Source organism: Phytophthora parasitica (genome assembly GCF_000247585.1).
Source record: "Phytophthora parasitica INRA-310 unplaced genomic scaffold supercont2.14, whole genome shotgun sequence".
Taxonomy (NCBI): Eukaryota; Oomycota; class Peronosporomycetes; order Peronosporales; family Peronosporaceae; genus Phytophthora; species Phytophthora nicotianae.
This window is the reverse complement of record NW_008649000.1, coordinates 181,978-196,348: the sequence shown is the minus strand read 5'-3', so window position 1 is coordinate 196,348 and position 14,371 is coordinate 181,978. Positions and strand designations below refer to the sequence as shown.

General features: G+C 47.8%; 4 protein-coding genes across 5 annotated transcripts; 1 reads left to right on the top strand and 3 right to left on the bottom strand.

The window, feature by feature from the left end:
* Positions 1-65: 65 nt before the first annotated feature.
* On the bottom strand, positions 66-4,208 carry PPTG_08395 (hypothetical protein; the record flags this gene model as incomplete). The annotated part of the gene is made up of 3 exons (XM_008902475.1): positions 66-370; positions 1,754-3,532; positions 3,614-4,208. 3 exons carry the CDS (start codon positions 4,206-4,208, stop codon positions 66-68), a joined length of 2,679 nt encoding a protein of 892 aa, XP_008900723.1.
* A 664-nt stretch (positions 4,209-4,872) lies between these two features.
* Positions 4,873-5,337, top strand: PPTG_08394 (hypothetical protein; the record flags this gene model as incomplete). Its single annotated transcript, XM_008902474.1, has 1 exon — positions 4,873-5,337. The coding sequence occupies one exon, from the start codon at positions 4,873-4,875 to the stop codon at positions 5,335-5,337; it is 465 nt and encodes a 154-aa protein (XP_008900722.1).
* A 1,028-nt stretch (positions 5,338-6,365) lies between these two features.
* PPTG_08393 lies at positions 6,366-9,576 on the bottom strand. 2 transcript variants are annotated; one of them, XM_008902473.1, is made up of 2 exons: positions 8,688-9,576; positions 6,366-8,615 (listed from the first exon to the last, which is right to left on the bottom strand). In XM_008902473.1, exons 1-2 carry the CDS (start codon positions 9,560-9,562, stop codon positions 6,734-6,736), a joined length of 2,757 nt encoding a protein of 918 aa, XP_008900721.1. In that variant the 5' UTR covers positions 9,563-9,576; the 3' UTR covers positions 6,366-6,733. The 2 variants fall into 2 exon arrangements, with proteins under 2 accessions (XP_008900721.1, XP_008900720.1); XM_008902472.1 differs by having other exon boundaries at positions 6,366-9,576.
* Positions 9,577-11,313: 1,737 nt separating this feature from the next.
* On the bottom strand, positions 11,314-14,103 carry PPTG_08392 (hypothetical protein). Its single transcript, XM_008902471.1, has one exon. It carries the CDS (start codon positions 13,948-13,950, stop codon positions 11,428-11,430), a length of 2,523 nt encoding a protein of 840 aa, XP_008900719.1. The 5' UTR covers positions 13,951-14,103; the 3' UTR covers positions 11,314-11,427.
* Positions 14,104-14,371: the final 268 nt, after the last annotated feature.

Genomic DNA, 14,371 nt, shown 5'->3' with positions numbered 1-14,371 from the left:
TGAGAAAGCGAAGGCTATTGGCGACAAGCTACTTGATGAATTAAAGTAGTTGACTCAGATAACACTCAAATACATGTATTCCCATTCAGTTTGTGCACTGCCAGCTCCAACAACACTCCAAAAGATAGGTCTGGAAACATGTTTGCGCTGTCCACGTCAGAAGCCAAGGCGTAACTGTTTTCCTCTTCTTCTTCGATCCGAGACAGTAGCTCTATCTGCAGTTTAAGTATGCTCTCTAGGTTCGTGCCAATCTGCTCCAGCTTGTTCTTCATGTCCATGAGCTCGCTAACTCGTGCGCGCAGCAACTCACGTGCCAGCGATCTTCCGTCCATTGGTGGGTGCTCTTGGATCTTCTTGAAAAACACTAAGTCTAGAAAATGTAAGCCACATACAGTGATGTACAACACACATTAATGTGTGCCGACTCTATTTAATGTATGGTACTAATCTCTATTTTTAGACATTTAAAGTGACGAAGGTGACGTGGCCACGAAATATATGGTGGAAACGATGATGGCGGCGACGTGTCACCGTCATTTATTTTAAATTCCCACAAAAAACATATGTTGTGGGGTTGCTTTTGACGATATGGTTGCACTATTTCGTGTTGTGTTGTCGTACTATGGTTGCGGTAACGCCTCTCCGTGCACTGTACTTATAAGTACCATGTGTTATTAATAATGGTAAAATAACAAATATTTGCCTCCTCATGCGGCGGAGCATTGACTCAATGCTCCTTTGCCGAAGCGGGCAACTAAACAGATATTTCATATTTAGTTATATCCAGTAGGGGTCCCAACGTTACTACTTAACCTCAACTTCAATTTTGAGGTTAATCATAGGTTGAGGTTAGCAATCAACGGTTATTAACCTCACAACCACTCATGTGGTCCACAAAACCGTAAAATGGAACTCTGTGAGGAGGAAGGCGCAGACGACCTGAATCTACGCTGTTTGAATTGATCAGTTAAATGACACCGTGTCGAGTGCGTAAAAAAACTTGTGGAAATCGAGGTCACCTGCCCCATGTATATTCATTGAAGACGATGTAGACCCTGGCGTCACACGATATGAATGAGTTGTTTGGATTATTTCCTCAAGAGCGGTCTCATTATGATTCTCTTCCAGTAGTTTCGTGGTCCGGTTACGCTGTGAAGGACAGCTTGCTGCTGCTGCACTTCACATATTCGTTGTGGAGTGGCGATAAGGACGATTATCAATTCAGTTATTCGCTTGGCGTTCTACATCCTACTCTTAAGCTCGGATGAGATCAGCCTAGTGACGCAGTTTACGAGTGAAGCGCTTTACGTTAGATGATCCGGCTGAATTCTTGGATTCTACAAGTGACATCTACTGAAAATGGTTTTCGTTCTGCTCGGACTGGGCAATGTTACTGCTAATTGGTACGAACACACCCAATTCTTGGCAGCTCTCAGTAGTGGAGACTTGCTTACGGATGAAACTTCGCTCTACAGGAAGATGTCATCGTACGTTTAGTACATCGGTGTACGCGAAATGGTCAGCCACTGGCACCCCTCAGCATTTCTCTTATCTGGCCGGTGAGAACATTGTCTCTGGAAGTGGCGTCGATCAGTAAGAAGGAAACCATGGAGGATAGCAACAACAAACGCGTAGAGAGCTCTATGACAAACAGGATTTCTTCGTACAACTGCAGTTCGATCATTTGCTCAAAGCGCTTACCGATTGACTGAAATACAAGCTAAGTATTCACATGGACATTTGCCTGCAGTACCTCGCTGGTTTTCTGCGATGAAAACGAGATCGCGCGCAAGACTTGGATCGAGTTGACTGCGCTTAGTAGTCACCGTGTTGCCAGCGGTCGAGAATGCTCGCTCTGACGGAACGGAGGTGGCAACACACCCGAGCCACTTCCGTGCGAGAGGGCTCAGTACTGGATACTTTCGGCGATTAACAGACCACCACTTTAGCGGATTCTGCTTTCTTTCCACCGACTTCGCGTCGTCAAGATATTGCTCGAACTCTGTCTTGCATCTTGTTCGAGTCCGTTGGAAGCCTGAAGACGCATCGCGAACGTCGCCACAGTGGTCGTCACCGAGGACATCATCCCAGACATCAGCTGTGCTATCACTTGGTGATCGAAGTGGGGCGGCGACAGGAGCGCCGGATGAACTGGTTGACTGTTGTCCAGCTTGCTCTTCCACGACAGTAACTGCAGCATCAATCAGGCATCGTTTTGCCAAGCGCACTTCAGAAGTTTGAAGAAGCTTCATTTTGTGAAACCTTGGGTCCAAGTATGTTATCCACAGGAGATTCGTGTCCAAAGAAGAAAATCTCGCTATGAAAAGTTGAAGAATCGCAGCGCGAACCTTGAGCATGTGTTCGACCACGCGGTCACGATACTCTTGCTCGCCGATTAACGCAGCGGCGTCGTCGAAGATTCCAGGCCTACTCAGCTTTGCCTTAATAATCCTCAGCATCGGAAACGTCAGTGCTAGTGTCGGATAATTTTCCCCCTCTAGTATTGTGGTGACGGTTGCAATCGGATTCAGCAGTACAAGTAAACACTTCGCTGTGAACCACTCGGAGGGTTTTGGCCTCTTCTCAGAACTGAGATCCGGAAACTCTTTCTTGCCTTTGTCATTCAATAAGCGGCTGAAGAAGTGGTCCAAAGCAGGCTCCAGCTCAACCATTCGTGTCAACATATCGCGGCATGAGTTCCACCTGGTTGGGCAATCGGTGATCACTTGAAGTGGCTTCTGCTTCAACCATTTTTTCTGGATTTCATCAAGCCGATGGGTTCCTTTCGATGACTTGTGGAAGTAAACAGCCAAGTCGCGGAAACGCTGTACGATTTTACGAACTTCAGTAAGGGCTGACCTAGCGGTATTGGAGTCTGTCGGAAGTGCTTGTGAAAGAAACGTGTCGACCTCTTGTAGGGCCTCATCTTGAAGCCACTCGGGTGCTTCTGTGCCTGCTGGCTGATTTTCTTCAGATACTCCTTCAACTTTGGCCACTGGAGCATCGGGTGCGGAAGCAAACCGAGGATCGAGATCGGCGGTGGGATTTTGAGCTTGTGGTGTAGAACTACCAGCCCCAGCTTTTTTCTTTTGCTTAAGAAGAGCACCTCCAACTACCAAGTGCAATGAATGCGCAATGCATGACATGCTTCGCATGTCGAGAATTTCACTAGCACACACAGCATTGGCAGCTCCATCTCGAACAAGCATGACGCAATTTTCAGGTCGAAGTTCCCATCGATCCATTATTTTCTCGAGTCCTTTAGCAATTGCGACTCCCGTGTGTCGCCCAGGAAATGGCTCAACTTCAAGAGTCCAACTGGATACCGTAAAGTCTTCCTCCAGGTAATGAATCGTCAACGCCATAAAACTCTGCGCCCTTCGACTTGTCCACACATCCGTGGTCACACAGAAATATAGGCAGTGAGAATGGATGAGACTTTTCAACGTAGCTCGCAGCTCAGAGGCTAGGATGCTGATGTCAGCTCGGAGCTGAGTCGTTCCAGGCAATGCTGCACTCACTCCACCCAGGTCTTGAGTAACATATTCAAAAAGTTTGATCAGCCCTGGATCTTTCACAATAGTGAGAGGTCTCAAACTCTGGGCAATCTAACTAGCAAGTAATTTGTTCACCTGGGCTTGCTCTGCTTTGGTGACCGGGACTACCACTCGCCGTTTCGTGCCAGGTGCATCTGAGTAAGCATTTTCCAGCCTTCGTTTCGCTGCGGATTCTCGGGCAGCGTCTTCCTTCCACTTGACAAGATGATCCATGTGGAATTTTTCCATGTGCGCCTTGACCGCATTAGTGGAGCCATGACTGTAATTTACACGAGCTGTGCATTTTTTGCAATAAGCAAACGCGGCTTCTTTAGATGTTAGCTTCTTTTTCAGCATGCCCTCGAACTGTGGTTTCGGAACGAGACGAATAAAAGTCCACCGGGTCTTAAAGCGTTGGCGCTTCATCTTGTAGAGTACAGCAGGTCTTTCCATCTGTTCATGAGGAGTCTCGGCATGAACACGTCGAACTTGGGATCCCGGAGTGCTAGGTTGTCCTCGACCAACTGGTGTTTGCCTTGTCGCTGACGAACGGTCTCGTGACGTCACAAGTTGCCGCCAGCGACCTGTCGACGAAAATACTTGGGGTGTGGAAGGTGACAACTGCGCCGTTGACATTCTAGATGATACTTGGCTGAAAGCCGAGACGTTCATGCGTGATTCTGTTTGCGGACCCCGTCTTGGTGGCTGCTCGTACATTTGAGTTGTGGGGCGCTGGGGCGTTCTAAACCCGTACGCTGAAGGCTGGACCAGTTGGCCGGGATCTTCCGCCTTTGCTGTCAAGTTTCAGAATGAGCAATGCTCAGACATTTGCCAGTATGTTCATTGAGCATAATGGTAAATGTCACCTTCCCAAATTAAGAGGGGTTGTTTGATCAAACTTGTAATTACTATTAAAATATGCACTTATTGTGGGACAGGAAGAGTGGACAAAAAGGTTTAGTAAACCTCTAGACTGTCTTCAACGTCAACATCAACGCTGAGGTTAGAAACAGTTAAAGTGAGGTTAAGACCTTAACGTTGGAACCCCTAATATCCAGACGAGCAAAATGGAGGTATTGCACAGTAAAGACCACTCTACGACACGCCCAAAATGAGTACAAGTGTACACGACTACTTCATGTATGGCATTTTGTTACGTTCAGTACGTTGCCGATGTTACACACCATTGCATATGACTTTCGTGGGATTAGAATACAATCAGATGATGTCGGAACTCCCCCACTTCAGCCCAGGGCGAGCTTACTCACTACTCTACTGTGTGCTATTCACGGTTAACCATTTGCACAACAAAAGAACAAGCCAAACGCAGCAAACCATGCGAACCTACTTCATCCTGCTACTAGTGGTCGCCATCGTTCTCGTCTGCATCAACACTGCCTCGGGTACTGCCATCAACCTGCGAGCTGTCCATGAGGAAGTGAAAACCGACAGTGGACGAGTCCTCCTCGCAGATGCAAAGACCTCTACAGACGACGAAGCGAGAGCAGTCCTGAATGGAATCAAGAAGCTGGGCAACTGGGTTAGCAACAAGATGCTTCTAGCAAACCTGAGGATGCAGGCATCATACGTGTACTCCGAAAGGATTACCCGGGATATTATGGCTAAGGGTATCGATTCCGACAAGCTCTTCGAGTTGCTGAAGCTTAGCAACAAAAATAAACGATGGAGCCCAAGATCTGGCAACAAACCCAGGTACACACTGTGGATGAATTACAAGGAAGGGTACGAGGCGCTCAATTCCAATTGGAAAAGCAAGTTGCCCCCGATCAGTGACTTGTAAGGTGCTCGTGTAAGTAGATCGCAACAATAGCAAGATCATTCTTTGACGTTTACAAGGCGGTTTACTTTATACTAAGCAGGCTGTAGACCAGCACGCTTGGAAGACAGTGTGGGGTTATTATATCTCTTTTTCAAAGATTACAGCATTGCTTCAGTCTTGGAAATTAGTATTTTCAGCATCGATTTCCGTGCATCGACTCCCGTCTCAATGTCTGACATGGTAATGATTGTTGGTATTTTCTATCGGCCACCTTGACATTTTCACTTTTGTTAGCAATACATGAGAGAATGGAGGTCGTCTGCTCTTGTGTAGAATTCCAAAGTGACAAGCTGGACCGTGAAGCGCGCATACGGACGTATGCAAAGAACGTCGCTCGCCACTGATATATTTTCGCTCCTCGATAGCCACGTAAATTGTATTCATTTAGTGCAAACAATCGCCATATCTGCAACGAAAGAAGCCATGATCACAAACATACAGCAGCAACGGCACTGCAAACGTTGTCCACTGAAGCGACTTGGTTGTGCTGTGGCCTCCAGAACGCTCGTACCATGATCGATCGTTGAGTGTATCGAACATCAAAGTGCAGGAGCAAAATACGTCGTGGCACACTACATCTCCCCGGAATCCGAGACTTAGCGCACGCTGGTAGTACAGTTAAGAGTCGCGTAGACCATGATCAGATCCTGGAAGTATATGACTCGGTAGGTGGAGAAGACGAGTAGTACGAAGGTGTAGGCGAGCGCCCATCCAATTCATGAGCAGACCCACAACTCGCATGCTTCAAGCGCTGAAAAGCTTTTGAAGTTGTAATTTTCCGCCAAATCCAAGAAGTTGCTTTGAGCACCAGGCGATATTTGATCTGAATCAGTGAACCGAGCGATCCTGTAAAACGGAACGCCTGAAAGTACTGCTACAGGGATCATGCTGGCTCCGCTGAAGATCTCCAAATGTTCAAGTGCTGAAGCAACAGGAAGCTTTACCAGGAATGAGTGAACACAGAACAGCGAAACCAATCAATACCCCTTGAAAGAATAATACTTCATAATATGATAATATCATATTTTGAAATATGATTTACTTAGAAGCAGTAAACTGGAAGCCAGCAAGACTGGACCCAAAAGACACCAGCAAAAAGCCATCGATTAAGTGGCTCACTAGCGATCCTGTTTTCAACACCGGCATTTTGAAAGACCGAAACATACCGTGAGATAGTGTGGTGCCCCGTTGGCTCTCAGATAGTTGCCGTTGTTCTTCATTCATTTCGAGAAAGCCCGCCTGCTTTTTCCCATACTTACTACGTAGTATTTCCTTTTTCTTCAACTTGAAACCTTCAAGGATAAAGTACTTTATAATTCTATTCACTGGGTGTACCTTGACTCTTCGTTCTACTAAATCAACATTCCGCAGCAAGTAAGCACTTTCCCTCCCAGCGCTTCGTGTAGTACGAGTTGATACGACGCCCAGCGTCACGCCAACTAATCCAGTCTGCACGTTCCTCTTCCGTAAGAGTAGGTAGTAGATCGTTCTTCATATCATGATCCGTGTCCGGATTATGCAGTAACATCGAGTCCGTCACCTTGTCGTACCGCAGTCGCTCATGTCCACGCACAACCGACATCTTCCGCGTGGGGTTGTTGCTGTACACAACCCGTTTACCGAATTTAATCTTACGCTTAAGTGACCGACCCACGCCGTCTTGCTCGAATCCTCCCTCCGGTACTCCGGTAATATCCGCCAGTGTGTTCAAGATATCATACTGCTCCATGGCGTCGTCCATGACCATCCCCACAGCGTCACCCAGTCGCCCTTCAGCGACAATAGCGCCAGCCACTCGAGTCGCAGAGACATCTCGGTCTTCAGGGACATCGTTGCCAAACTCTGGTCCTTGACCATGATCGCCGGAGATAACCACAATCGTATCATTGAGAATACCTGCTTCAGCCATTCGATCCATGAATTTACCGAATTCCATGTCGGTAAAATACCGGATTTCCAGGTAATTTTTGATGTTGTCCGCGTACTTTTGCCCTTTATACAATGCCGAAAAATCGGGTTTCTTCGACTCGTCGTACCATTTGGGTCGCTGTACGTAGTTGACGTGACTCGAAATTGTATAGTGCGTAAGGAACAGCGGCTTCTTTGGTTCTCCGTTCGCTACTCGTTCAGCTTGAGCCTTGGTCTTGTTCACGAATAAATCGCCGAGAAGCTGGAAACTTAAGTCATCGTGCACACCCCAGTTGAGTCCTCGGTGTTCAGGTCCTTTCCAGTCACCAGGTTTGATGCCCAAGTCGCTTTGGGCAAGTTTCATCATCTCGTTACGACTCCACACAGTGTCAAAGCCATGAGCTGGGAGGAAAGCGTCCCAACTGTCATAGTTCGTTCTACATCCAGTCGTGAAGAATGTTTCGTACCCTTTAGCACTAAAGAGCTGCGGTAAACCAGACAAATTGGTCTCATGTTGACCTCCAGTCATACCGGACTTGGTCACGTGATCATATGGAAGTTGTGCGAACAACAAACTCTCCACCGATCGACTAGTGCGCCAACTGGACCAGTAGTTCCGTAGAGCGATACCACGCTTCGCCCACTTGTCAAAATTCGGGGTGATGGTCATATCGCTGTCTTTGAAAAGGTTGGACGGATCTTCGTCCCCTACGAGGTAGTGCGAGTCGTGGTACCGGAAGGATTCGATCACCAGAAGTAGAACATTCGGAGGATTTTTCGGGTTAACCTTGACGTCAAACGCGAGATCTCCTTGGAACCCGGTAGTACGTCGATAAAGTGTGTCATTCCCGAACAATTCGTGGTTCTCCGTTGCGTGATGAATGTACGTCTCGACCCAAGGAAGGTCCTTTTCGTCGACTGCAGAGGTACTACCGTCAACATCTGGTTGGAAGGCATGGCCAAGCATCTCGTTGAGTGTCGTGTTCAATGCTGAGTAGGCGACGAGAGGAGAACACGCACAACTCACTGCGATGATGAGCATGGGGAAGAGAATCAGACCGACAAGAGCGATGAGACTCTGCTGAAGATACTGGCGCTTGTCCACTCGATTGGTGTCCTCTTTCTCTACCGGTAAACATTGAGAGGTGTCGTTGTCGTCATCCGATGCAGCGGTGGAACATTCCGAGGCGTCGATATCAACTGTCACGTATCGAGAGCTCTTGGTACCTTTGTCGTCAACTTTTTCAGTTAGTGTCGATACTTCAGCGTCTTCTGTAACTGGACTGGATTCTTGAACTTTTGGTTCGTTAGAGTTGAGTTGGTTCTTGGTACTACCAGTCAAACGCAAGATATCGTAAGCGTATGAAGAACTTAGAGGCAAAGCGATCTGAGTCGGATTCCACCTTGCAAGATCTGCCCATGAAGCTCTTGTACGCACAAAGGCGAAGAACGTCGCTGCTAGTACTAGAGCTGTGGCATTCACACACGCGTCCGTAATCTCCTCGGTCGAAACTTCGAAAGAGCTGGCGTTGTCTTTCTCCTGAATAGCCATGACGATGATGTCGAAGGTGAAGCGCATGTCCCGCAGACGCACGATGAGTACATCAGCTACTACTGGGATAGTGAAGGCCACGAAGAGTAGCCACGATACAGAGAAGACAGCCATCTTCCCAGCGACTCGAATGGCTACTCCTTCACCCGTGAATCGTTTGGCTACAATAGGCTTGAGCTTGTCGAACAACCACAGAGTGCACGCAAAGTACGTGACGCAGACGAAGTCCTCCAAGAACCCCAGTATTAAGACTCCAAGCACCACAGCCAGAGTGCCGTCCTCAGCACTAGCGTACATGGAAATCAGAGCGCTGAGCCCAATGCACCGGTACACGAACAGAAAAAATAGCGTGAAGCTGTAGACGAAAGCCCATCCCAGCCACGGGTAATCCCGTTCGACGATAGTTTGTAGTAGTGCTCTCAGCCGACTCCATTGCGGTGCCTTGGACGTAACGTTGGAGTCTGCGGTAACGTCATCCGGAGCTGCGGTCGGTAGAGTGTCTCGAGTTGACGTGGGCTTATTGTGCGCCATCGTAACCTTCACCGTGTTGCTCGAAGCCGGTTTGCTCGGTGGGGCCCCAAACAAGGACAACCGCACAATGACGTAGCCGCAGCGAAATGGAGAGTGAAGTGCACCCACAGTCGTTGAGTCGACGAGAAAGGTTTCCGATGGTGAGCAGCTCCTGGAGATAACTCCTCGGAATTGATAAATTTTGAGCCAGGACATTGGTGCCGTCTATCCCTTTGATCTTTGCCCGGCCTGCTGGTGTTTACTCCACACCATAGGCAGTCGATGGCACGCATACCGTTTGCGGCGAGGAATTACCATAAATCAGTGAAAACTACTGAGATCGGTCAAAAGGATTGCGAATACATAGTAATCCGCAAATCATCATTTCTTGTAAAGATGTGAATATTACTGATGCGGGCGACGAAAATTAGTAATACAGCGGATATTTCCGCCAGAGCGCGTGAATACTACTTTACTTTCAGAACCCAACACAAAAGCCATTTAAACATGTAGCGCGTTAAAATTCTAGCATACGACACTTTCACCTAGCGTGCTTCTGCCATGGGTTGTGTTCCTGTCGAGTATATAATGTGCAGCTGTACGGTAGATACTACATGTAAACTAGCATATCGGTTTGGCCTCAGCAAAACTGATACGCCGTTTTTCTTGACATGATTTGAAAAGCACTGACGTCAGTACTAATATGTCCTAAAGTATTCATTCAGCGTTTCGTGCCTCACAAAATTGCACTTCTCACTCTAAACCTAAATCACAAGCTAGCTTAACAGCTACTACAGCAACTGCGTTAACTCACCCCGGTGTATCTTTATAACTTATGTAGAAATGCGTCCGAATTACTGGACGATTAACTGCCTCGTATTTCGGTTTCCTGCCTGTAGCATCCATGACTCTTTGGTCACTACATTTAGTCATTAGTTGGCGTTCATTTCCCTGGTAGTAGGAGGCAATGGCCTCGAGTGCAACAATAAAAACATATATGGAGCACACGGACATGCAAATACCAAGGATCTCGTGAAGGCGATAGAATGTCACTACAAGAACCCTCGATTTGTACAAGTTGTGTAGTTTCATATATGATCTACCGGTGGTAATAGTATGTAATTGCTTCGCACTTGGATACATGTATGAGCTAACCCATCATCTGCACTGTGGCCTAAAAGCTGAGTACTGTAGTAGTAATTGAAAATCAGAAAAAGGCTCTGGTTTTGACATATCTTAGTGCTTTTCACTGAATTATGGTAATTCCTCCGTATGTGGGATACGGCACGTGGCATACGATACACAGCGAGGTGTCTTACGACCACACGTTTGCGTTCCTCGAACACCAAATGTTGCTTCTGCGCGCTACCCTGCAGGCGCAGACAACCGGTTTTGAACCTATTGCGCGGCACACTTTGCAGTGCAAAGTCATCAGAGAGAGAGAGAGGCACAACCATACCACCCCCTTCCACTGGAAAGCTTCCAGTGGCAGCGGATGGTTGTGCAGCTGCATGATGCAGCCTGCATGGCAACTTCAGCTGGAATTGTAGACAGTCACTTTACATGGGGGGAGTGACAGTTGTGCAAGGTCGCGGCTTTTTGTGATGCTACGCCGACGGCAAGCTCGGTCACCATCACATGAGGATGACAAAGAAATAACCTCGACTCACGTGTAAGAGGTGTTGCATATCAAGAGGTGTGCCCCCAACTGATTCAGCAACGCTGTGCTTTTGGCCCAGTATTTGCTGCGGTAGAAGGCTGCATGAAGTAAAACGCCCAAACTTGGCTTTACAGCCTCAACAAGCACTCTCTCCGCATTCTCAAATTATAAGATTGATCAAGTTGACCAATACAACTACAGCGTAGACCAATAAAGCAATCATTAGCATCACTTAGAGCAATCATTATTTCCACATTTGAAATCGTAGGCCCAAGAAGTAATAGCAATCGTGATTATGAACACCAAATGCCTCAATTGCATGTACTTGTAAACAACAGTAGGAAGATGCAGGCACGATTCTTCAAGAAGAGCACTTAAAAAAAACTAGGTATTACTTGTTTTAAGGGAAATAACTCTAGCTCTAGCATTCCCCGTCGAGTAAACACTTTTTGTCCCAGCGCTTCGTGTAGTAGGCATTGATACGGCGACCATTGTCGCGTTTCGCTCTCCAGTCCACCTTGTCCTTGAGACTAAGAGTGGGGAACTGATCCTTCTCCATTTCATGATCCGTGTCAGCATTGTGCAGTAAAACGGAGCTTGAATAGCGATCATACCGTAACCGCTCGTGACCTCTTACAACCGACATCTTACGACTCGGATTGTTACTGTATACCGCACGCTCTCCAAACGTGACGTTGCGTTTAAGTGAGCGTCCAATTCCGTCTTGTAAGAACCCCCCTTCGGGGACACCAGTGATATCTGCCAGTGTATTGAGCATGTCATACTGCTCCACTGCGTCCTCTATCATGAGCCCCACAGAGTCACCCAGTCGTCCTTCCGCGATAATGGTCCCAGCGACTCGTGTAGCCGACAACTCACGAGCCTCGGGCACATCAAGACCGTCTTCAGGTCCCTGACCGTGATCTCCTACGATGACTACAATAGTATCGTCGAGGATCCCCTTATCAGCCATACGGTCTAGAAATTTACCAAGTTGCATGTCTGTAAAATACCGCATCTCCAAGTACGCCTTGACGACGTCAGCGTACTCTTCATCTTGGTAAAGTGTCGAAAAATCGGGTTTCATAGCTTTAGCGTACCACGTTGGGTGGTCTTTAAATGGGGTGTGACTAGAGATAGTGTAATGGTTCACAAAAAGTGGCTTCTTGCTCTCCCCTCGAGCCACTCGTTCAGTTTGTTCGACTGTCTTGTTGATGAGTAGATCACCGAGTAGTTGGAAGCTCAAATCGTCGTGTACGCCCCAGCCAAAGGCTCGATGGGCGTCTCCATACCATTCATCAGACGAGATGTTAAGGTATCCTTCTGCTAGCTCCATCATCTCGTCTCGACTCCAAACAGTATCGAAGCCATGAGAAGGCAGAAAAGTGTCCCAATCATCGTAGTCCGTCTTGCATCCAGTAGTGAAGAAAGGTTCGTACCCTTTAGCCTTGAAAAATTGCGGTAGACCAGAGAGTTCGACGTCCTCTTTACCTCCAGTCATACCAGAGTCAGCCACACTGTCATAAGGGAGCTGGGCGAACAATAAACTCTCCACTGAACGGCTAGTACGCCAACTTGACCACATATTACTGAACGACACACCACGTTTCGCCCACCTATCGAAGTTTGGAGTGACGGTGATGTTGGTTCCCTTGAACAAGTTGGACGGATCGTCGCCTACCAGGTAGTGGGAGTCGTGGAATCGGAACGACTCTACCACGATAAGAACAACGTTAGGAGGGTTTTCGTTAGAGACATTCACGTCAAAGGCGAGGTCTCCGTGGAAACCGGTAGTGCGTCGGTAGAGCGAATCATCTTGGAAGAGAGTGTAGTTCTCTGTGGCAGAGTGAATATAGATCTTGGCATTCTCAATAGTCCCGTCAGCAACTGAAGGCGTGAAGCCTTGAGTGGTAGCGTCGATTCCACGAACAAATAGCTCATTGAGTGTCGCGTTGAGGCCTGAATAAGCCACAAGTGATGAACATGCACGACTTACAGCGAGTACAATCACTGGCAAAACAATGAGACCGAAAACCAACAGCACACCTAAAGCACAGAGTTTGAAGAGCGTCAACCGATCGAATCGAGGGTTCTCCGAAGGTAATGACGTGTCGGTGGACGCATCGCTACTAGGTGACGTCGAAACCAGGTACTGCGTATTCTCTCCAGCTTCAAGAACCGCCTCATCTCGACTCTCCTTCGTCTTCTGTAAAGAACCATCGTCGCACTTCTCAGCCCCACAATTCCGTTGATGTACTAGATCTACCAGCGCAAACGCAGGATTCCAACGCGATAGATCCGCCCAATCCGCCCAAGCACGGACAATCGCGAAGAGCGTCGCTGCGATCACCATTCCGGTTACATTCACGTACGCCTCATTCATCTCTGATTGAGAAATTGATGCGCTGCTGGCGTTATCTTTCTCGTGGATTGCCATCGCAACCAATTCGAATGTGAATCGCATACCGCGAAGCCGTACGATGAGCAGATCGGCGACGAATGGGCCGGTCATGGCGACGAAGAGGACCCACGATACCAGAAAAGTCGAGACTTTATCACAAATCTGTGACGCTGTCGGCATTTGGTCACCGACGCGTTCGCCGATCATAAGCTTGACCGTGTCGAATACCCAAAGAGCACACACGAAGAACGTCGCACACACTAAATCTTCGAGGAATCCGAGAGCCAACGCAGCAGCTTCGACTCCGAAAGTGCAGTCCTTTTCAGTCCCGTACATGAGGATTAAGGGCTTGAGACCGATGCACCGGTAGATGAAGAAGAAGAGCAGCACAAACACGTAGACGAACACCCAGCCGAACCATCGTCGCGTCCATAGTGAGAAATCTTTGATGACTTGAATCATCCCGAAACGTCCTTTGGTCTTGGAGGTATCTGATGCTGATGGTCTCTCTTCGAGCACCACCATGTCAGGTGAACTGTGCATGTGGGTCTATGTGGGTCGAGGAAAATCTATCACTGTGTGAGAAGGTTGCTCGCGTGTCGGACCAGGGGTCGAGGAAAGACGCCGGACGTTTCGACTCGACGAGGAAGACCAAGTCACCAACTTTCTGAGCACATCTGGTTGCACGAACTGATTTCCCGTTAATGATTTTTTTTAAAGAGGTTAGTGATGGGTACACACTTCTATTAATAACCTCAAACCGTTACATAACTGGCCAAATGCAACCGAAGTTGTATTTGTCGCGTTCACGACAATCTAATTGGCTTCTCAGTCGATTTGTTCGCCGTACCGACCCATTTAAGGATAATACACTGCAGAATGTATCAGTATGAAATGTAAAATCAGTTGCACACAGAGTTTGCCTTTTCACCGACCTTTGCAACCTGACTACCATACAAAAAAC